Source organism: Anastrepha ludens, chromosome 4, assembly GCF_028408465.1.
Source record: "Anastrepha ludens isolate Willacy chromosome 4, idAnaLude1.1, whole genome shotgun sequence".
Taxonomy (NCBI): domain Eukaryota; kingdom Metazoa; phylum Arthropoda; class Insecta; order Diptera; family Tephritidae; genus Anastrepha; species Anastrepha ludens.
Window position 1 is genome coordinate 23,803,880 of NC_071500.1, and position 24,933 is coordinate 23,828,812.

Consider the following 24,933-nt stretch of genomic DNA (forward strand, 5'->3'; position numbering starts at 1 on the left):
CAGGAGTTTATATTCTTATTTTAGGAATTCATACTATATTAAATTCAAAAAAAATTAAAAGAATTAATTTTTTGCAAAGTCTTTTAATCTTCCGTTCGTTGAGTCAAGTAAGTTTCAGTAATTTATCGTAATATCCTCTTAAACTTACTTAAACTTAGTAAGAAGTTCATTGTCTTCAGGTGTAAATTACATTATCATTAAAATTATTGAATAGTAAAGGAACGTCATAAGTACCGTACCAAATAAAAAGGCATTTATTGACTTTACAAAGTTATAGACAGTTTACACATTATGAACAATGAATTATACACTGGGCATACTGCACTAATGTCTAACATTTAATTTCAGTAATACAATCACTTGCACCTTATAGGTGCGAACGGATGTCTTCGTTTACAATATGCACACTCGCATTGGTAAGTCATTGTCCAAGGGCCTTTTGTAGATTATCGGCTAGCTTGTCCATGAATTCGAATGTCTCTAAGTAATCGCTGCGTTGTACTTTGTTCATGCCCTTAATGCATATAGCCAAATCTTTCGTCATGCTACCTGATTCGATAGTATCAACGCACACTTTTTCGAGTGTTTCAGCAAACTTCTGTAGACTTTCATTATTGTCCAATTGGGCGCGATGCAATAGGCCGCGCGTCCAAGCGAAAATCGATGCAATGGGATTTGTTGAAGTTTCTTTGCCTTGCTGGTACATGCGATAGTGACGTGTTACTGTACCATGAGCTGCCTCAGACTCAACTGTCTTTCCATCTGGGCAGATCAGCACCGATGTCATCAAACCCAGCGAACCGAAGCCTTGTGCAATCGAATCGGACTGTACATCACCATCATAGTTCTTGCAGGCCCAAACAAATCCACCCTCTGATTTCATACAATAAGCAACCATGTCATCGATAAGACGATGCTCATACCAGATGCCTTGCGCTTCAAACTCTTTCTTATACTCTTTGTCGTAGATTTCTTGGAAGATGTCCTTGAAACGGCCATCGTACTTCTTCAGAATGGTGTTTTTGGTACTCAAATAGAGTGGCAGCTTTCGCGATAGCGCATACTTCATAGAAGCGTGTGCGAAATCAATGATGGAGTCGTCCGTATTGAACATGCCCATGGCAACGCCAGAGCCTTTGTATTGGTATACTTCATGTGAAATGGTTTCACTGCCATCGGTGGGCTTGAAAGTGAGCGTCAATGTGCCAGGGCCGGGAACTACAAAATCTGTAGCCTTGTATTGATCACCGTGCGCATGACGGCCAATGACAATGGGTTTCTCCCAACCGGATACTAAGCGTGGAATATTATTGCAAACGATCGCTTCACGGAACACAGTGCCGCCAAGAATGTTGCGTATGGTACCATTGGGGGATTTCCACATTTTCTTCAGTTTGAACTCTTCAACACGTTTCTCATCGGGCGTAATAGTGGCGCACTTAATACCAACATTGTACTTCTTAATCGCTTCAGCACAATCGATTGTGACTTGATCGTCAGTTTTGTCACGATTTTCCATGCCGAGATCGTACGTGTGCAATTCGATGTCAAGGAAAGGTAAGATTAACTTGTCCTTAATCGAAGACCAAATGATGCGAGTCATTTCATCGCCGAGTATGTCGACAACGGGTCCAGCGCGAATTTTTGTGGCCATCTAAACGATAAAATTTAATTAATGTAAATAATTTCTGATCATAATAAATTTATTTATATAAATGTAATACATTTTTTAAGTCTGTCAATCTAAAGAAAATAATTCAATATACAGTAGGTTCTGTTTTTATGCGGTAGATACGTTCCGCAAGAAACAGCATAAAAAAAAAACAGCATAAAAAAAGCTACTAGTTCTATAGTAAAACTATAGATACGTTTCAAATGCTAAAACCGCATAAATCTGAAATAATCGCATAAAAAAGGGCACTAGTCCCATATTATTACTATAGATACGTTCCATAGACCGCATGAATCTGAAATAATTAAATAAAATCGCATAAACAAAATATTGTATCTTTGAAAATTATATCTTTATATATCTTCCATACTTGTAGGGTTAGCATTTCTGATGTAATCTGTGATGAGTTTTTGCTTAGCTGGTTTAGAATCTTGTTTATATGTACAATTCCCGATAGGTCGACATGCATTTTGTAATTTAAAAAAAAAAAAACCGCACTATTTCAAAACCGCATAAAAAAAAGCCGCATAAAAACAGAACCTACTGTATTGTATATATTTATTTTGAAATTATACTTTGCCACCTTGTCTCAATAGATAAAGTAAAAATAACCAATTAGAAAAATATTAAAAAAATATATATATAGATTTTTAATAATTTTATATCTTTATGTAAGCACATAAACATCATTTTTGGTTCTCCACATTTGGAGCAAACATTAAAAACTTGTTTGAAGAACCAAATCTGCAGCCATGGGAAGAATATGGACTTTCTATGTTCAATCAAACCACATTTAAAGATTATCCTTGATGCTTTATCAACGTAGTTTAAAAATGCAGGGCGCAAGGTAATAAATTCTGAAAAAAGTAAAAGTATGTTCTACGTTCCGGTTAAATTGAAATATGTTGAGATATGTTGTTGTTGTTGTTGTTTTAACAGCATAGTTAGCCCTGTCAGTGTGGGTATATCATCTGTCGTCTTCGTCTAGCTCATCTAGGGGTAGGCCCAGGAAACATGCTGTTTCGACGGGTTGGGTCCAGAGGGAGAGGGGGGTTAGATGAGTCTGATTAAGGGGGCATGTGAAGAGGTGGTTAGTGTCGTGCGGGGTACCTTCACATGCCGGACATGTGTTTGGTATGTCGGGGTCAATTCTGGATAAGTAGGAGTTTAACCTGCTACAATATCCAGAACGTAATTGTGCCAATGTTACACGAGTCTCACGGGGAAGCTGGAGCTCTTCTTCTGCAATGGGTGGTGGTTGGACTCCGATTACGGCATTCACGGGACGGGAGTTCATGAAGGTGGTAACGGACTCCCGGTGAATGTCGTTTATTGACTGTCTGAATACTGTCCGGTCCAGTAGGTCTCGGTCAGTTTTGTCCTGGAGTTCGTCAGCGTAGTCGAGGAGGTGTCTCCTGACGTGCCTGGGAGGCGGCTCAGGCTCAAGCAGGTGTCTGCAGGGGTGAAACCTGCGGTAACACCCCAGCAGGAACTGCTTGCTGAGCAGTTTGTTGTGCTCCGCGACTGGGAGCATTTGTGCCTCGTTGTGCAGGTGTTGTATGGGTGACATCAGGAGGCACCCGGTCGCTGTCCGAATGGCGGTATTCTGACATGTCTGAAGCTTTATCCACTGCGAATCACTAGTGCCGGGCGACCAGACAGGCGCAGCATAGTTTAGAACCGGCCGGCCAATTGCCTTAAATGTCGAAAGCAACAGTTCTTTGTCCTTGCCCCAAGTGCTGCCGGCCAGCGATTTGAGGACCTTGTTGCGATTTTGGACTTTAGTGGCAATTGCGGTTGTGTGCGCAGAGAAGGAGAGCAAGCTGTCAAAGGTTACACCCAAAATTTTGGGGTTATTCACAGTCGGAATTGGTGTGTCGTCGACTTTTACCTTAAGGGACAGCTTGACCTCCTTTGTCCAGGTGGTGAAAAGGGTCGCCGTGGACTTAGTGGGGGAAAGTTGGAGATTCCTCGCAGTGAAAAAGCGAGAAAGGTCGGTGAGGTAGTTGTTCACTTTGGAACACAGGCCATCGATGTCATTGCCCGACGCCATTATCGTGCAGTCGTCAGCGTATGAGATCAGGGAAACTCCCGCTGGTGGTTGGGGGAGCTTCGAGATGTAGAAGTTAAAAAGCAAGGGTGAAAGGACACCACCCTGCGGTACGCCTTGCTTAATCTTCCTCTGCTTTGACATTTGATCTCGAAAAATCACTGACGAGTGCCGACCGCTCAGGTAGTTCGCGGACCACCTCTTCAGCCCTGGCGGGAGTGTCGACTGATAAATATCATCTAGTAGCGTGGAATGGCTGACTGTATCGAAAGCCTTCTTTAGGTCCAACGCTACTAGGACAGTCCTCTCGCAGGGGCGGTTTTGGTTAAGCCCGCGATTTATCTGGGCGTTTATGGCGGTGAGTGCCGTGGTGGTGCTGTGCACTCGTCGGAATCCGTGCTGATGTGGGGCTGGGGCCAGGTGGGTCGTGAAGAGTGGGAGTAGGAGGGCTTCAAGTGTCTTCACTACTGGGGAAAGGAGAGTTATCGGCCGATAGGACTCCCCTTGGTTGGCGGGTTTCCCAGGTTTCAATAGTGGGACCACTCTCCCTGCTTTCCACTTGTCAGGGATGATGAGAGTGGCCAGAGACAAATTGAAGACCCTTGTGAGGTATCCTACTCCCAGGGGTCCCAGATGCTTCAGCATCAGCGCGTTAAGTCCGTCAGGGCCAATGGCTTTCGAAGATTTCGACTTGTTGATGGCCCCCTGAACCTCATCACCGGAGAAAGTAAGTGGCGCACTGTCGTTCGTCAGTTTGTGCAGCCTTCTGGTAACACGACGTTTGGTTCTGTCGCCCGGAGGATGCAGTGTAAACAGCCGGCTAAAATAGCTCGCGCATCTCTTCGGGTCCGACGAAGTACAACCGTTGAAGGTGATAGCCACCTTGTCGTTGTGTTTCGTCGGGTTCGACAAGGACCTAACGGTGGACCAGAGCTTACTCACTCCGGAGGTGAGGTTACAGGTCTTCAGGTGCTCAACCCATTTAGTCCGCTTGTGTTGATTTACCAGTTGCCGGATCTCCAAATTGAGATCCCTTATGCGGGGATCCCCGGGATCGGCCTGGCGTAGGTGGTCACGCTCGTTTGCTAAACTGGCTGCTTCTGCTGGGAAGTGGGGACGGATGTCCTTATAACATCCAGCTGGGATGAAGCGAGCCGCAGCAGCTGTGAGCACCTTGCGGAATGCGCGTTCGCCGACGCGCACATCAGTGGGGATGGGAAGAGCGGCGAAGGTGTCCTCGGTGAATTCCGTGAAGCCGGCCCAATTAGCTTTTATAAAGTTAAAATAGGACCGGTGATTCGCGGAAACGAAATCGGCAGGTCTCTCGATCGAGACGATAATGGGCAAGTGGTCTGATGCAAGCGATAGCATAGGTCGCCACGTTATGCTATTTATCAGACCCGCGCTAGCTATTGTTAGGTCAGGCGAGCTGCTACAATTGCCCACTACCCTGGTGGGGGCGTCGTCGTTCACTGTGCTGAATGTCGAGTCGTCTATCTGCTCTGTCAATTGCTGTCCCCTACGATCATTTGGCAGGCTTGAATGCCAAAGATCGTGATGCGCATTGAAGTCACCTACAACCAATCGGTTTTCACCTCTGATGAGCGCACCTATATCAGGGTGATATCCTGCCGGGCAGCAGGTGACAGGGGGTATGTATATATTAAAAATTTCGAGCTCGGAATCGCCTGACCGGACAGCTATGCCTTGACATTCTAAGGTGCTGTCCCTGGGGTCGATTCCTTCATCGATAAGACGATACTGCACAGTGTGGTGGACTATAAACGCTAGGCCACCACCGTTGTCTCGCTCGCGATCGTGTCTGTGCACGTTATAGCCATCCCTGGTGATCAGAGATGACCTAGCGTGCAACTTTGTTTCTTGGACCGCAGCTATCTTGATACTGTGCCGGTTCATAAAGTCGACTATCTCGTCGACCTTACTCGTAAGTCCGTTGCAGTTAAACTGGAGAAGCTTGAAGCTTCTCGGTGAGGTCAGTGTAATCCGGGGGGTGAGGGACGCGTGGGGTTGTCCACGTTGGACCTGCTGTGCAATCCACTGTGGTTGTTGCGGCCTGATGGTGGTGGGCGGCCGCTCCTCCGGGGGAGGTAGTGGGTGCAGAGCTCTGCAGCAGGGGGCAACGTAGGCAGTTGTCCACTCACGGGTGGTGCGCAGGCCGGAACATCTCCGAAAATGGCACCAGCCATTGCAGGAATTGCACTGGACTGATACCAGATTCCGAGGTATTACGGTCTGACACACGGAACAGACTGTACGGGGGACCAGGAGCTGCTGGTTTGTCCCCGCACTGGGGTTGGAGCAGGAAGGGATAGGAGGGGTTGAAGGGGAGTTGTGTTGCTCCGATAGGCTCCTCACCGTGGAGGTGTGGGTTGTGGTGGCGGTTGGTAGTGCCGGCCTATCAGGGGGTGTAGTAGCCGTGGAGGCATCAGACGCCTGTTGGCGGGAGCAACACGTGGCCACATACCGTGTGGACCACTCCCTGTGCGACTTAAGGCCTGAGCAGGTCTTAAGGTGGCTCCACCCGTTGCACTTATTGCACCTAACCGAGGTGGAGTTCGGGTGGAGCCGTTGGTGGCAGACGCAGCAGTAGAATACCTCTGGCCCAGGGTTGGATTCGACACCAGCCCTGAGGAGAAGTATTTGGAGCAGGTTAGCTGCGGGAGTTTGCTCCTGTGACGTAAGGGGTGGGGTGATATACGATACACTAGACAGGGCTAGTGTACTGGGGCGGCAGCCCTTGGTCGGGAATAAAAACCCGAGTCATTCCGGTAACGTAGAACCGGCTGCCATGGGAATGTATGTTGAGATATCTTAACCATCGGTTGCAGCTAGGGGTTAAATTTTGTGATCCAAATGTGTTTTTACCTCTTCTTAAATAGTACTGGCGGTATTAGGACTGATAAGGAAGGAGTTGCCGCTACGGAGAATGGCGAGCGCAATAATTAGCTAAACATCCGCAACATTTGGTTCCAACAAGATAGCACAACTTCCCATACAGCGCGCTTAACAATCGATTCACTGGACTGATCGGTTGGCCCATGAAACTCTTAGCTACGGCGGACATATGCCGGATTCAAAAAATAAATACTATGAAATTATCCAATAGATTGTAATAAAAGAATTGTATGCCGACAATATCTCTGTTATATTATCATTTTTAGTTCTCAAACTCTTAAAAAACACCCAATACATTGGTACATAGGCCAGTAACGCATGTGTATTTAATTCAGGTAGAATGTTATTATTTTAACTCAAGATTTCTTAACCTTTTTTCAGATTTCGATATTCCCTTTTTCCCCTTCTAAATGTTTTTGCTTTAAGCAAAGAATGACTTACTCCAAGGATAACAATCGGTTCATTAGATATCAAAAGATAATTAATTTGTTTTGTTTATATGGAATAATTAGAAAAGGCACTGTAACGATCCTTCGGGACCAAATTTTTTAATTTTTTTGTGGGCAAATTTGTGTAATTACAATTCTTTCCTCTGCACTAATGCGCTTTATATTTAGCATTATTGGCTTGGAGTAAAAACACTTTAATACTTCAATATTCTACTCATTTTGCGCGTAAAAAACATATATATTTATCTCCTTCAAACACTTGTTATATTTTTTTTAGAAAATATAAGCTTAAATTTGCCTGTATAAGTGGTAAAAGAATTATACCAATGCGCATAAAACGCAGGAAAAACATTTAAATAAGTGGTAAAAATTTTATACCAGCGCCCCGGAAAGAGTTAAGATGAAAAAGTGTTATGGAGAAAATTGTAAGACGACTTTGGGGGGTTTCTCGTCTGATAAAATGTTTGCAAATGAAGGAGAGTCCAGAGCTCATAATAAATGGGGTTAATAATTAATATAGGTAAAACTAGTTTCGAAAACTTACTCAAAGAAACATTCATGTTTTATGTAGAATTCTTAAATTTATAATTAAAATAGGTACGCTGCCTTTATCTATTAATTCCCTTATGCCGCTCAAAAAATTTAAAGCTGAAATTTCACTTTTTTAAATGGCATCACTGCTTCATTCTGAATTTAAAATACCCTTGTTATAGTTGTACAGATTCGGTTATTTTCATTAAGAGCAGCCACACAAAAGTGGCCATTAAAATAGGCACTTTACGAATAACTCTTGCATTTAACTAATTAAGTTGAAAATATTGAATTAACTTAAGTACCCAATTAGGTAGTTCATTTAATAACTAATAATGAATATGAATTTCCAAAGATGGGCCGTGCGTAGCATTGTACAGTGGCCTTACGAAATCACCTTCTTGGAATTCACCTAATATTAGACCAAAAATGATAAAATACAAGATTGCACCTTCCGTTTTCGCTGTGACGTCAGGCTCCATGAATAGACAAACAAAAAGAAGGGAAACTATTTGAGTGTGAAGTGGAAGAGTAGACGAAAGCAATATAAACTACCACGACAACGGTACCGAAACGACCCGGATTTATATCCGGCCAAGGACTGTCTCTCCAGCAGCATTCCCCGTATGTAAGTATGGGGAATGTTTATGCTGCTGCTACAACAACAACAACAACAACAACCAAACACAAGACGTTCCCACGACGGACGGATTTATATGCGGCCAAGGACTCACTTGATATATGTATCGGGTATATTTATGCTGCTATAACAACGAAAACTAAACACAAGCAATTATATACCACACTCTTGCCACGGCGTCATCCGCATAAAAAAACATTCGAAGCGTTTATATTCATTTGAGCTTTAACATGCAGTACTTCATTTTCATTAGATCCTTTAATTTAAATGTCACAAATCACAATATTACCAAGCCATTCACCGAATTTTCACAAACATGAAAGTTCTTTCCCTTTAGCTTGTTTTGTATTGGTAGGAGCCTGACGTCAGACTTGTCATAATCGTTTGGGGAAGACGCCACCTTCACTATTCAATTCGCCTTGATATTAGACTGATTTGGAGAGTTTGACATTATCAAATAAGTATAAAAATAATCATATTTCTTTCGATAAATGTAATTTATTTACTTTTTCGGTTACAAGCATATCTTACCCCATTGTTATTAATAATCGCAGCAGTGAATGCCCGCAAAAATGTTGGAGTGTATGAACGAGCATAACGTAACGAATGCATTTTTGTTAAATATATGAGAATTTACACTTTTTTCACTTTCGTTTTGTCAAGACCACAACTTTACTATTTCTTTTTTACAGCTAAATGAAATATGTTTAAAAAAAATATGCGGTATTAAAATTTAATGGACGTTGAGCGATTGCTTTCTCCATTATAAAACAATTCTAAAAGGCAGCGTCTAACAAATTCGAATGCCCCTTTTTTGTTGTAAAAATATATTATGTAATACCTATTGATTACTTTAGGAGATTACTATTGCTTTATTTCAAGAGTCTACTGATAAGATTGTCAATGTTCTCATTTGTGCTCCCCACATATTTATATATGTATGTACATACGTGCAACTAAACTGGCACAGAGACTTTGCACTTTAATTCTTTGCAGGACCCTCGTATTGAAATCGCCTTGCAAACTCCACAGTTGTACGAATTATAAGAGGTCGCGACACTGTGATCACTGCCATTTGTAAACAGCTGACGGATGTGACGGATGTATTTCAGTGCTTTTCATTTCAATTAAATTATTTCGCATATACGCGTTATTTGTAGATTGTCGTTCGTCAAAGACTCTTATCATTGCCGGGGTGAGTTTTGTTGATCGATATTTGGTGAGGTGGTTTACCTATCGCTTCAACTTATGGGAGATGTAGTATACCTGGTTTTCCACACCGTCGTGGTCCAAGCATTGAAGCAGCTAGAACAAATTAACCATCGGAAAGTATTGCTGTATTGATAATGTGCATAAACTAGTTAAGTATTACAAATTTGATTATCTTAATATATTAGGTTTGATGGTTAACTGGGAACAGCTGCAACTTCTATTTCTTATAATAGAGACATGGGACTCGTCTGGGTACAATGTTGTCACTGTTGTTAGTGGCCTGAGTTAATAGTCCATATTTAGTTAGTTTATGTCCATTAATAATGCAGATGATTAACTTGTGTTAGCTGCCTCAATAGTAATGTTTGGATCACGACGGTTTGAAGAACCTGGCAGGATACATTTGCCATAAGTTGTATTTTTAGATTCCCAGCATCAGGTAATGTGGAGAGGAGCAATTTTGATGGGAAAATCACCCCAGTAATGATGAGAATAAGTATGAGTATAAGCAAAATAATCTGCTTTAATTGAAATTAAAAACGATGAAATACATGTTTTTAATAAATTTAATTGATTAAGTCGATTTATAGTTAATATTTCAATTACTTGTTATTTTGTATGGAATATGCAAATGCCTTGCAAGGAATGGTAAATTTTACAAAGGTTGCACTAACTGAATTTTTATCCGGAAGAGGTTTTACATTATACTGTATGTTCCCAAAAATTCACAATCGAACTCTAAATTACATACATATATTCAACATATTTTATTAATACAAATCACTTAATTCAATAAATATCACAATTTCTCATCAGCCTTAAACTGACAATAAGCAAAAGCTAACATTTTTTACACAAATTTCGTTACATCCGTCAGCTGTTCGTTCGTTTCTTTTTTCATTAACGAAATTTGCCGTAATCTTATCTTTATGTATTAAATTTTTCATAAATACGTGTATGCAAAATAGCAAACACCATCGGGAAGTTATTTTGAGAAAATGATTATTTTCGCTATTATCAAAATTTGGTCTCAATAAAAAAGCGATAATATAAAAATCCACTAATAATCATACCACACTTCTATTTAAGTAGACACTATAGTACTAAAAAAAAATATAACCACTTCTGAGATAACGTTGAAATTCCCGCTGATTCGAAATGCATAGCCAGTGATTACGTTCCAATTTCATATTGTTAATTATCTGCATTGTCATTTTCTTGGCAGCATGGAGAACAGTTATACACATACATACATAAGTATTATTGTATGTATCAAGGCACATTAAAATGGTAGCAGCAGTAACAATTTTAATTTTACGTATATATCAAGGCGAATTTATTACAGGTGACAGCAAACACATATAAGTAAAACCCTACATGTATTTGTTGTTGCGTTTGGTGCAAGCATCATGTCAAAATCAGCAAGCAAATGTAAACATACGAATGTAAACATACCAATACATACAAACAAAGCATATCATTTTGACGTAAGCCATACCTACGGCGAAAAATTCAGCTGGGTGAATGCTGTCACCTTATTAAATCCACCTTGGTATATATTTAGTCTCTAAATTGTCAAATTTTGCTTAAGTTACTCTGAACTGTCAATTTTTGTTCATAGATTTTGACATTCTAGGTACCAAAAACAAAATACAATTGATCTTGTTGTTTTTGCTCTACTGCTGCTGCTGCATCTTTAATTTGCCTTTTTTCACGCCTTTGAGTATGAATATCGGTAAGGCAAATTCGTAAAAGGTAACAACATCATAGCAGCTGATTTGTTTTTTTTTTGTTATTTGCTAGATTAAATGTTAAAATGTCCCGTTTCTTTGTATGTTTTGTTTACATTCTCATTGAAAGTTTCACATTCGAACAACCAAATTGGAAAAGCCAAACACATGTAAATGTTGATTTCGCTCTAAAGAAATAACTTCCTATGAATTCGCTTTAATATCGGCTGGCCGTCTTTGAGCACACGTTCCACAAAATCCACAACGTTACACATTCAACAAAGCACGGGTGCCAACCCATACTTGACTCATCAATGACAGATTTGATTATTATGTCAAAAAGGGGTAAACAAAAAAATTTGCCCTTTGAATGTACCATTTTTGCTAGAGTTGAATATCACTTGAAATGAAAGTATCTGTAAACATGATACTATTTAAAATTATCTTAAAGTCAACGCTATTTTAATAATTATTGCATTACTGGTTTAATATTATAAAAATGTTTGATTATTTCCTTTGAATTTACATCACATCAATTTAGCTATTAAAGTTTAACAGTGCGAAATTTCTTTTCTACTAAACGTATTAAAAATTACCTCCACTTGTTTGGTATTCACAAAGAATTCTGGTTTAGGTTTTATCAAACCATCATTTGAAATTTGGGCTACCCATGTATACGAGGAGAATAAAAAAAACGTAAGTATATAAAGTATATTTTTGGTAACTTTTTTTCGAAACCTCTTGACTTTTGTCGTGAATTGTTCATTTTGTAGACATAATATATGCATGTATATACATATGTATATGTAGTGTATCTTATCTCATGTTATACTCAGAGCAACATTGAATGACTTGAAAAAAAACTTAAAGGCTCGTGGACGATGTCCGCACAATTTCGATTAAAAGATTAGTGATGAATTATTTGTGGTGATAACGGAGCCGATCTAATTTTATTTGACGCATAATCGTTGTTAATTAGTTGCAAGCAAGCCAAATAAATAAGGTAGCAGAAGTAGGCTGCTGATTTGGCTCTTTTAATTTTATATGTTCTCTAAGCTACCAAACTTCGTTTATCTTTTACTTTTACAAAATACATAAAACTGAACAATTTGACATTCTAGAGAGTTCAACCAGCAAAAAATATTTGTCTATCTCGACTCCGTTAAACTTTTACAATCGTGGTAATGGGCAAAAGATTTAGTTCAAACTATTTCAGCGTTTTAAAAATTTTTAGCATTGAAATTAAATATGTATATTTTTTAGGTATTATATAACATATAATTAAGTAAGATACTATTATTGCTCTTGTTTTCGCTTTATTTTTATTAAAAAAAAGCACTCTAACAGGGAATTTAAAAAATTTACCCTAGTCAAACTTACATACATAAAAATTAACAAGAAAAAACCGATAATTTTGATATTCAAACCGGCAAATCGAAAGCAAAAAATAATCAGCTGCACACTTGTTATCACCTTGTATGGATTTGCCTTGAGAGAAATATTTTCCACTGAGCGAATATTGTGGATTGCAAATTATCTTGTTGGCATGATAACTCGTTTGTCACTGAGTACAAAGTTTTTATAATTTTTTTTGTGATAACCGGCTAACATACACACATACATATTAAAATGCATTCTTTATATTGTATGTACATATTTTTACTTCGAAATTGGTAGGGTACACTTCTTAACAAAAGGTGTGTTTAAATAATGAGTAGAACCCTGCGTATGCGTGTATGTGCCTAAGTTCAATTTAAAGTAAATTATTAACTATTTAAAAGTAGAGCACTTATTTTCACTAATAAATTCAGTTTATGCACAAATGCATTTTTCCATGCATAAAATATTTAATAGGTAAATATCAGTTAACCCTTTAGAGTTATATTGCTTCCAATAAAGAGTGACATTGCATTATATGCAAGCATTTGTGTATTTACATACAAGCGCTAATTATGCGTCGCAGAGGTGGCAGCTGAACATTGATCTCACCTAGCACCGAATTAGCACAGTTCACATCAGTTCAAAGCCTTTGAAAAGCCAAAATGCTTGCATATATGTATGTTAATAACTTCTTCAGGAATCTATTAAATGAAACAGTTCTCATTATTATCATAGATACTAATTCATCTTCATTTTATGCTTATCATATGCAATCAACCGTAAATATATACCAGCGGACATGACTTTTTTATCAATTCATCAAGTTGTGAATTTCCGTCATCCCACAACTAAAGGCAAATGCACACAAGGTGACTTCGATAGATTAGATTATTTATTTTATCTTCTTTCGATTTGATAATTTGAATGCCAAGATGTGTTGCTTCTATGTTCTTACTTTGATTTTTTGTTTACATTTTCATTGAAATTCTGACATTCAAACGACCAAATTGCAAAACCAAAATACATACAAACGCTGTTGATGCTTTACCGAAGTCACCTTCTATGGATTCGACTTACCACAACCCTTTTGACCACTGAATTTTTTGTACCATACTCCTGCAACTGCATTTTATCATACTTTTGTAAAAACAAATACGTAGTATGTTTCTATGTATGTATAAACCAAATGATTAAGTAAATGATTAAGTTTGTATGTGTACATTAATACTCAACAAATATGGAAAGCTTATATTATAGATTTATAAACATGTACATAAGAATATATTACTTGTATAAACTATAAAGACACACCTTTCTTTATTTACCCCGTATATTAATCCAATAAGAGAAATCTCTGAAATACGTTTGTGTGTTATTTAATCTGATTGACTGCCGGTTGAATTACAAATGCTCCCACTATTTGTCAAAGGTCGATAATATAACAAAATATAGAACCACTGACGGCAATTGAAAGAAATGTACTGAACCACTGAAAAGTACGACCAGAAATTCTAAACTACCAACTGAGTAGAAATCAGTCGATACCCGAAGAGGAATGAAAACACAAACAAAAACCTGAATGGATTGTGTATTAAAAGCAACAATAAAAAGACTTGTCTGTGATAAAAGCTACAGCTGCTACAATTAAAGCAAGGTGGATTTAATAAGGTGACAGCATTCACCCAGCTGAATTTTTCGCCGTAGGTATGGCTTACGTCAAAATGATATGCTTTGTTTGTATGTATTGGTATGTTTACATTCGTATGTTTACATTTGCTTGCTGATTTTGACATGATGCTTGCACCAAACGCAACAACAAATACATGTAGGGTTTTACTTATATGTGTTTGCTGTCACCTGTAATAAATTCGCCTTGGTTGCGCCATTAAAAAACAGTTGCTATATTTTTCGCGATTTTTACAGATCTAACGTCAGCTATGTTCGCAATACAGAACAAACGAACAAAACAAACAAAAGTAGGAAAAATTACATATTTCTGAAAAGTCAGTGAATGGCTTGGCAGTTTTGTGATTTGTGAGGTTTAAACTAATCAAACTAATGAAAACGAAGTGCCGTGTGTTAAATTGTAAAAGCACAAGGGACTTGAACGATCCGGATTTTGTCCATGGGTGTCTGCAGCACTGATTAAAACTTTTGGTAGTACGAAGAAACATAAACAATTTAAAGGAATAGTTATCGAATATGCATGCGGGATACTTAAAAAAATATTTTGACGATTAATTGATTTCAAAAAAAATACAGACTTAGACTCAATAGATAAAATAACACAAAATTCGCTATTTGGAATATGACAGCATTGAAGATGAAACATTAACAGAAGATTTCAACTTAAAATGGCGTTTTCAGTGCTAATTAATTCAAATGCTATTAATTTGCCGAAATAGTTTATATATAGTTTTAATCCCTTAACATACAAGTTTTCTGCTCTAATCTCATTCATCATGAAATTTATTTCTGAAATAAAGTTTTATTTATTTAATTACAATTTTCAGATTTACTTCACGTTTATGCATACATTCATTTGTCAGGGCTACTAATTGCAAAAGGCTGTGCTGTCAAACTAATGACGATAAACAAAACAAACAGACCCAGTAGTGGAATTCTTTAACAAATTTTAACGAAATTCGCATTGTTATATTGTAGTCTCCAAGCTTATTCAATTTTTAATTCTGCTTTTATACTACCAGGTATATTACCAACTGGTCTGTGATTTTGCGCAACTGGATTCAATGAACCGTGGGTGATCAATGGGGAATATCTAGGAGCCAGAAGTCCGTTAGCCGTAGCATAAATCATGTAATCATGTAATCAACCGTTCGATGTTGCGGAAAGATGAGGTTCCTATTGACCAACTGAAAGTGGAAAAGAAATTTTTTATTTAATCGTTCGGCTTTGGTGCGCCTTTTTTAGGAGCTGTCACTGTCATTCTAAAGCAATACAGTGCACTCGCGATAACTCGAACTAATTAAAACAGGCGCTGTTCGATTTATCGAATTTGTTCGACTTATCAATTGAGTGTGCTATGTTAAAAAAACACTCATCGATATCGATTTTTTTCAATTAAATTTATTTATTTATTTACATATGGATATGAACATGAATATGTTTAAAATAATTAATTCGTTTCAATATTTTTCATCAAATATTTGGCAGTCTTTGTGTCAGTTACACAAAAAAAGTCAGCTTTAACAGAAAAGTTAGGCCGAAAAGAAAGTTGCAATGTGTGTTTGTCTTTTCTTGCCTGCAGCAATGTTGAATATGACTTTTTCACGCAGCAATTGAAGAGTGTTAACCTTTGCGGGGCTTACTTGTTCAGTTGTGGCCCACTGAATTACCTTATTGATAGAGCTAACTGCCTCCTCAGATGATATCCGCTCACATGTCTCAGTTGTGTTGTTAACCTCAGACTCACTAGTTTCAATTATTACTTCTGTGTCGGTAAATTCGGCACCATCATTCCATTTGTTAACATCATAAAGCGTAAATTCGACCTGTAAATTATGTTTTTCATGTTATGTTCTTTCAAGATGAGTCCACTTATTGGGTAATTCTTTTTTCTTTGGGACAGAAACCATTTGTATAAAGCGGCTTTCATTTTAGGAAACTCAGAAGCTTTTAAAGTTCTCCTCTTCCCAGGACCCAAAAACCTGTTGTTTACTGCTTTTAAAATTGCCTTCTCTTTCTTTTTTATAAGACTTATGGTGGACTTGGCTACCCCATATTCCTTCGCTAGAGAAGTAACACTACATCCACGTTTAATTTTGTTAAGGACTTCAGCCCTCTCTTTTAATGTTAAACACTTCAACCTTTTATGATCCATTACTCACGTGCACTGATACACTACAAATGACAAATTTAAAGCAATTTGGTCAATGCAAGATGTTGTTCCCAGAAAACTAACGGGATATTAACGTCGAAATATTCATATGGACAATACACTAGTATACATATAATTTATATACATATACTATTACATATGTATGTATGTACAAAATGTACATGTTTGAAAAGAATGTGTGTACAAATAAATTTGTTTTTTTGTTCGAGTTATAGCGCTTTAATATTGTTCGAGTTACAAACTAGTCAATAGGGAAAAAAATGTGTTCGAGTTAGCACGTCGTTCGACTTAGCGGCTATTCGAGTTACCGCGAGTGCACTGTATATAAAAATTATTAAGCAAACGATAATTTCAAACAAATAGTTATTTGACAAATATAATTGAAAGTTGAATTTAACAGCTTGACAGTTGATTTGACAGCGATGCCACTCCTTATCAGTTAGAATAAATAGGAGAAAACAGTTGTTGTTCTCTGGACAAAGTAGAAAACAAAGAATGAATTCGCATTGTTTCTTTTCGGGCTGACAGCCACATGGACGAAAAAAAAATAAGTCAGCTGATTTACCGATACCACGTTTAATCGATTCACCTTGGTATTAGTTAATAGTTGTGAATAGCACAATCGTCAGGGTAAATCACAGATGACTAGATGCGAAACTCTCTCATTTCATGTAAGTACGTCCGAGTAGGATGTTTGAGTATTTGGCAGCTCAGCCAATTCCTGGGCTGATGAACAACTGATTGACGGAATGACGGATTGCCAGAATAAGGCACCAAAAATAACTACCTAAAACAGTTCGTTTTTGCGTATATCTTTAGAATTATGGTTTTCGCATTCATTTGTTTTGTCTTTTAATGTTCGATAGCTTCATTTAAATCTTAGTTTTTGAATTTTTGCTCATGCATGTAATTTATAAATCAGGGGCCTATCGTGGCCGAAGGGGTTGTAGAGCTTCCATCATTCGGAAGTGCACAGGCTCGAATCTCCATGCACGGTACACCAATTGGTAAAACAAATTTTTTCTAATAGCGGGCGCCCCTCGGCAGGTAATGGCAAACTTCCGAGCGTCGGTTGGTTAGCTGGTTAAGTGGTGGTTCATCCAACTGGCGCTATTGGTTTATTATTAGGTTGTTGACGTCTAAACTAAACAGTGGTTCGAGTCTCTCGAACAGTGGTTTGCCAAGCATTGTCATCCTCTTCTTAGGTAAGGCAGGGTATTCACAGAGGAAATGGTATTTTATTTCCTTTTTATGCGGTTGCTTACATCTGTGATAGTGTGTGCTGTGAAAGATGTCTATTTTGGCCGCTTGTTCCCCGATAGACCAGAAGCCAGTTATATATTTCGGCGATGAAAACGTTTCTCATAAAAAAAACATTTGCACCTCCGTTTGTGGGACAAGTTGTCTATAGGCAAACAGCTAAAGAACTGCAAGCAACGGAACTGCCTTGTGCGAATACCCCGAGCAACAAAAAAGGACAATTCGCAAAAATGAAGCGACGAAATTTGGTCTTTATGAACGCAGCTTTATGTGCTGAGACGTAATTCGCTACTTTTATCGAAAAGTTTGGTATTTTTTAGCATAAACTTACATATAACGTTTTCACTTACGAGCTTTACTATATATTGGAACTTATGTCGCCCGCCATCGGATTGGTAACAAAATATGCTGATGTTCCACAGAAAAATATGGTTTTGTTTATCAATCCAACCCGCTATGTAATATAAATACATCCAATTTTATGTGTGTGAAATGTTGGAAATAAAAAATAAAAACAAAACACGCAGAAATGTTATTAAAAAAAAATAATGAAGATGTTGATTAACTGTGTGCCATTAGATTAAAATGTGTCGTTGCTTCGAAGTTTTTTTTTCAGTTTTTTGGAGTTTACTCCTTAAGAAACGATATATAAGGCTGACGGAAGTGACGCGTTGCCCTTTTTCTATATTCTAGTGAGAAAAAGCACTGCCTACCTTGTGGCGCTACTTTGTTGGTGCAAACTTGTAGGAAATATATTTTCCTTGTGGGTGCTAATTTCTAGTGAGAAAAAGCACTGCATACGTTGTGGCGCTTGTTTGTTGGTGCAAACTTGTAGGAAATATATTTTCCTTGTGGGTGCAAATTTCTAGTGGGAAAAGGCACTGCATATCTTGTGGCGCTTGGTTGTTGGTGCAAACTTGTAGGAAATAAATTTTCTTTGTGGGTGCTGATTTCTCGTGAGAAAAAGCACTGCATACCTTGTGGCGCTGGCTTGGTGCAAACTTGTAGGAAATGTATATTTCCTTGTGGTTCCTAATTTTCAGTGAGAAATAGCACTGCCTACCTTGTAGCGCTTCGTTGTTGGTGCAAACTTGTCAAAAATATATATTTCCCTGTGGTTGCTAATTTCTAGTCAGAAATAACACTGCCCACATTTTGGTACTTATTTCCGTTTCCTATCTAGTGCTTGTGCGCTCGTTGAGAATCTACATATACCAGTGATATCGTCTGAACCTTTGGAGGAGATTGTCTTCAAAAACCCTTACAATGGTTCATCTGCCAATTACACGCCAATGAACTACCGCTTAGACATTTGTTTGAATACATTGATGGCTCTACGTCTGAAAGCTTTAACAGTGAAATAGAGAAAAAATTGAAGGATTGTGAGAAGCTTTCTTTCGTCAATTATAAACCAATTATATTCATACTACCAGATATATCCAGTGAAAAAGATTTAAGTACGGATCAAAAATACCTATTTGATATTTGTAGTGCTATTATAAGTGGACATTGCAACGACAGATTAAAAAAGAAAAACCCCAAAAAAATTGTTCATTCCTGGTGTCTTACTATAGCGAATAGAATAAATAAATTTATATTTTTCCAGTAATATAGAAAAGGTCTTCATTTACTCCTTTTGCATATTAAATATATTTTAAATATCAAATGTCGGAGCTGACACACACACCTCTTTTTTTTTTGTTTTTGTATTATGGCACTTGCAGCAAATGAGCGATGTACATATGGATATGTGACTTGTATTCGTAACTGGAGTGCCAAAATAATATCTGTACATTACAATTAGAGAATTTTGCAAGCCTAAAAGTATGCCATAGTTTTTGAGTAGATTTGGTATTACTCTTTGTTTTATAGCAGCATTGTACATATTTTACCCAACAAGAAAATAAATTTATCCCTACAGTGGTCGCACAATTATTCATACACCCACAGTTTATAAACAGATATACCTGATGCTTAGCACGATTTATACAAAAGAACAAAATTTGGATATATTCGTAAAAAATAACATATTTATTCAATATTTAAGGAACTTCCAAATTCATTTCTGGAATTACAGAACTTAAAGCAATAACGAAATAAGGCTCAATTTTATGCAAAAATATTATTCGTACATAGCCATATAAAGAATATTTTATTAAAAAAATAACAAACAAAAACGACTACTCTGGACATTTTTGGGCCGCCTTTAGTTAGCTTTAATAACGGCTTCCAAACGTCGGTGCATACTTTTCACCAATACCAATGTAAAAAAGTGGCTTTCTTCAGCTGCGGTTTCCAGTTAAATTGCATAGTTTGGCTCGTATTTTTGGGATTCGTTTAATGAAGTACATATGAATCTTTGCAGTTTGTCGACCTCATTCGATATTGTATAACCCGAGATTTGGGCAGCATAACATTGTATGGATTTATAGACAGCTTGAACAAGCATAAATAAACATTTGTTTTCAGCACTGGAAAAGATCTGCCAAAAATTACATTTGTTTGGACACTTATGAGAACTTATTCGCCAGAGGCGTATCTTGCTCGATAACTACGTTGTTGCTTTCTCATGGAAATTTTTCGTGAAGTGAGCCGAGCAGAGATATAGTGAGAAGTGGCGAATAGAAGAGGTCTTTAGTAAGACTGCGATCATACAGGGAAACATTTGTTGCTTACAAATTGGTTAAGGGGTTAGGGGTAGCCAGAGGCCTGAAAAAATGATAATTTTCATAATTTTTTTTTGCTGGTCAATTGCTTTATTTTACAAAAATAAAAAAATTGCATTAATACATCATTGACTTGAATTTAGCAAAATTTCAAACAAAAAAAAAAATTATAATTGTAAAAGTTATCGCTGTTTGCGTTGAGCCCGTTTCTCCAGAAGTTTCTTGCGGTGATCATCACAAGTTCTTGGAGATTTATCTAAAATCAATCGGACAAGAGATATTAGTTTTATTAACGGAGAATCTTGTGCCTGATCGAAGTTTTTTTTCAAAATTAACAATACGGCGGCCTCAGGATATATTCTTTCACATTTTCGAGAAAAAAACCGATAATAAATTGTTAAAAAAAAATCGAAATTTTGAAAAAAAATCCTTCGATGAGGCACGAATTTTTTATGTTTTTCAAAAGCAGTATACATTTTTTTTAAATATACCAAGCGGTTTTTAAGTTACAGTGTCTCCAGTTCAAAAAACATAATATAGTTTTGAGAAACATAGAGTTATACGAACAATTTAATTACTTACACTGCGCCATCTATTTCTGGGCCATATAATAGTTCTTCAGCCGCCATAGCAGCTTCGAAAATATCGATTTGCTGTTGCCTACGTAGCATTCTGCCTTCTCGAGTGTTATCGTTAGCGCGCTTATATGCCACTTTCATACGTGCAGCATCCATTTTTTCAGCATACTTAACTCCAGCTGCTGCTAGCTGCTTGCTCTCGAACGCTCCGGGGCGCCCGAGGGCCCTTTATTAATTGTTGAATAACTCGAAAAGTATTTGTCGGATTCACTAAAAATTTTCACACAATATTTTTAAGATATTATACTTTAAGAAAATGTAAAAAAAAAAAAAAAAATTTTGAAAATTCTGACTACCCCTAACCCCTTAATTTGTTGTGCTGGCGTCACTCAAAATAGCCGATTCCATCAAATTCGAAGTACAAGAACAAAGTAGCGATGCTGTGGATGGCGCCACCTTCGTATTCTCTACGAGTCCATTGTGTCTATTATCTTCGCTAACGAGACAAAGAATAAAAGGTCGTTCAGAGTTAGGAGAATTCAATGAAATGCCATTTAAGGAGCCGCCAACCCAACATAACTGGTGTGTGCGATTACATAAATTCATTTCAAAGCCAATAAATGTTGCATAATTACTATTAATTTATTGTACAAAGTGTTGTAATGCTTTTCTTTTTGAGGTTGCCAACAAATATATATTTACTAGTCAGCTAGCAATCGGTGTTACGGCCAATGTATGTATGTATGTATGTATGAATATGCAATACAAATGTGCATAAATATGTTCGTATGCAGACTGGCCGCAATAGTCAGTGACAAATTTTCATTTAAATTCTACGTAGCCGATGTGTAGTGATTTTCACCATTTATGTAATTACCCGTTACGCACAAACACATATCTATGGATTATCTTTAAGAAAGTAATGTCGGACACTTAATCATATCTACATACATACATTTACGTAGTATACATAAGCAAAGAAATTTCGAATATAATAAAAAATACTCGCATAAAATTGAGGAAATGCCAGCAATGCCAATAAAGTTAGCTTAACCAATTGGTAAGCACACGGCTCTGCAAAAGCAAATCAGTTGGTATGTCAATATGTATGTGTGTATGTGTTTAGTGCGTATGGATTGGCAACATATTGCTCGTAATTCTCAATTTTCCCACGTACTGCAATTTACTCTAAATCATGCTTATATGGTATGCGTGCACGGGTACAGTACGGTTCAAAACTTAGGCAGTTTTTAGGAACATAGCGAATTGAATGATTACTAATTGCCACAATTCATATATTTGGTTTATGTTTCCATTCTTAGCATTCAGTTATGGCGACTAGCGGATATCCTAGTATGTCTTTACATGACACATGGGATGCTTAGAAGTGAACCTTTCAAAATGAACGTTCCACCCTAACCGCCCTAACATGAAATGCCAAATGTGTTATATCAAAAATCGACCACAATCCTACGAGGGCACTTCTGACACTCTTCTGACAAAGCTCATCATAAAAAACAATTGCAACTTAGAGGCGGCACCTCCGGAGGCAGTACCTCTGTTTTCACCGACGGATCCAAGATGGAATCTGGAGTTGGAGCGGGGATTTTCTCTAGATGAGCCAATAGTTCAGTCTTCTTTAAACTGCTGAAAAATAGTAGTTTTTTCCAAGCAGAGATCTTCGCGATCCTGTTTGGAGGGAGAAGTAAATATATTTTCCAGTAGTCAAGGCCATGTCATCGGCATGTTGCAGCTCTCTTCTGGCCAACTACTGTAAGCAGGAGATCAAACGTCCCGAATGTGCAGGCAACATTTCTGAAAGAGGATATTCAGGATATTCTTATCTGGGTTACAGGGCTTGGGAACATAGAGGGAAATGAAATTGCGGATGAGCTTGCCAGGAAAGGGTTGAAAAAACCGGTTTCAGTTGTCCCCACCTCACACATCGGTGTCCTCTTGAATGTTGTTAAAAAGAAGCTGCACAATTACCTTCTTAAAAAAGTGCAAGACAGATGGAGTTCCATCTTATGGTGTGCTATCTTAAAAAAATTTTGGAGTCAGTCTCTTAAAGTGCTGGGCATCCCATGATACTTCCAAACTTATAGTGGTTTTTACCGGTCACTGGGTGATAGGAGCTTATGCCGTGAAGCTTGGACTTCCGTTCAACCCCCATTGCAGAAAATGTGAGGATCTGCCGGAGAAAGATACTGTTGAACATTTTCTTTGCAAATGTCCGGGTCTGGCGGCTAGGTGCTTCAGGTTACTTGGTGTGCCTTTCGGGGATATCCTGAGGCAGTTTTCCAGCCTAGATCCCGATTCTCTACTCCACTATATCAGCAGCAAAGAATAAAAACCATCTAAAGCCATCTGATGGTTTTTATTCTTTAAAGGTTTTGAAGTTTTTCGCTGGTAGGGGTCTACATTATGGTACCTAACGGTACTGTAATGCTACTTGTAGAGTACCCCTGGTACTCTTGCCATCTAAACTACCTACATACCTCTCTGGAGGCGGCACAGAAATGTGCCAGGGTGGATCATTGAGCCTTTGAACATTAAGATAAGGAGCACTTTATTCGAAAAAAGTGTTATTCTTCAACATAGTTGTCTCTTAGCACTTCATTCAACGCTTCTGCAATTGTTTGATGTGCACGAAATAATCGAATTTTTGAGACCTTCATAATCGAATTTTTGAGACCTGGCGTTTCTTAGAGTGTTTGAGAGAAGGATTCTACGGAAGATTTTTGCGCCTTTGCACGTTGATGAAGGCGAGTAAAAGGAGGCGAACGAACAATAAGTTGCATGAGCATTACGAGCTGCTTTATGATGTTCCGTTGGCTGGGTCATGTTGTCCGAATGGATACAAATGCTCCGGCTCTCAACGTATTCGATGCGGTACCAGCTGGTGGTAGCAGAGGAAGAGGAAGGCCTCCTTTACGTTAGAAAGATTAGGTGGAGAAGGACTTGGCTTCACTTGGTGAGTCAAATGGGTGCCGGTTAGCACGAGAAAGAGACGATCGGCGAGCTCTGTTTAACTCGGCTAAAATCGCGTAAGCTGTTATCACGCCAATCAAGAAGAACAAGACTGGCAACTGTTTTCCTACCTAAATGCGATCGTTTTTGCTTCAAATAAGCATTGCATTGATCAATGAATTGTGGTGATCGCTTCTCAAGGTAATCGAGTTATGATTCTGTTGGTATAGTCCGTTCTATGTTCCCGTATTGGCCCGAATTTAAATCTGACCGAGGACTGTCACTTCAGTAGCATTCTCATTCATTCATTTATCTATTTGAGCATTGCCAAAACTCCTTTGTAGTTGAAAAACAATTGTGAGCAAATTGTGGCACGCTTCTTGCTGATAGCGTTTTTATATAAAAAAATATGCAAAACTGGCATCTTGGATCGACTTGATAAGCCTGCAGTCTTTTCAAATTTGCACACTTTTACTCGTCGACCGTCCAATACAATAACATATAAGCCGATTTCTTTGAAAGTGTTGTAAGTTCATTTTATATTATATGGAGATATTTAAGGGTTTGCATTTGAATGGTTTGAAAAATATTGGAATATATTAAAGCACTGATTTTATTTTTTTTTAATGTTAAATTGATTTAAATTTATAACGTAATCATTTTTTAACTGTGATTAACAAAAATTTATACTTTTAATGTCTTCAGAAGGACTTACACCACTTTCAAAGTCATTAAAAAGTAACAAAGTGAGCCGTTTCCTTTGAAAGTGGTGTAAGTCCATTTTGACAAAAAATTAGTTAATGATAAAAGCAATGAAAATTTTAACAGAATTTTTTTGGAAAAAGTTTATAAACAAAAAGTTGATATATTAGTAAATTGTATTAATTTTTATCATTAACTAATTTTTTGTCGAAATTGATTTGCACAACTTTCAAAGAAAAGGGCTCATATGTTGCAATATTGAATTTAAGTTAAATTTTACCTTTAATATTTCGACGCGTTTTAATTTTTTGGCAATCG

General features: G+C 37.8%; 1 protein-coding gene across 3 annotated transcripts; it reads right to left on the reverse strand.

Annotated features, from left to right (window-relative positions):
* Window positions 1–231: 231 nt before the first annotated feature.
* Window positions 232–14,104, reverse strand: LOC128860853 (isocitrate dehydrogenase [NADP] cytoplasmic). Of its 3 annotated transcripts, XM_054098621.1 has the most exons (3): window positions 10,544–10,645; window positions 8,790–8,950; window positions 232–1,654 (listed from the first exon to the last, which is right to left on the reverse strand). In XM_054098621.1, exons 2-3 carry the CDS (start codon window positions 8,868–8,870, stop codon window positions 422–424), a joined length of 1,314 nt encoding a protein of 437 aa, XP_053954596.1. In that variant the 5' UTR covers window positions 8,871–8,950; window positions 10,544–10,645; the 3' UTR covers window positions 232–421. The 3 variants fall into 3 exon arrangements, with proteins under 3 accessions (XP_053954596.1, XP_053954598.1, XP_053954597.1); XM_054098623.1 differs by lacking the exons at window positions 8,790–8,950; window positions 10,544–10,645 and adding an exon at window positions 13,906–14,104; XM_054098622.1 differs by lacking the exons at window positions 8,790–8,950; window positions 10,544–10,645 and adding an exon at window positions 13,892–14,103.
* Between the last annotated feature and the right edge of the window lie 10,829 nt (window positions 14,105–24,933).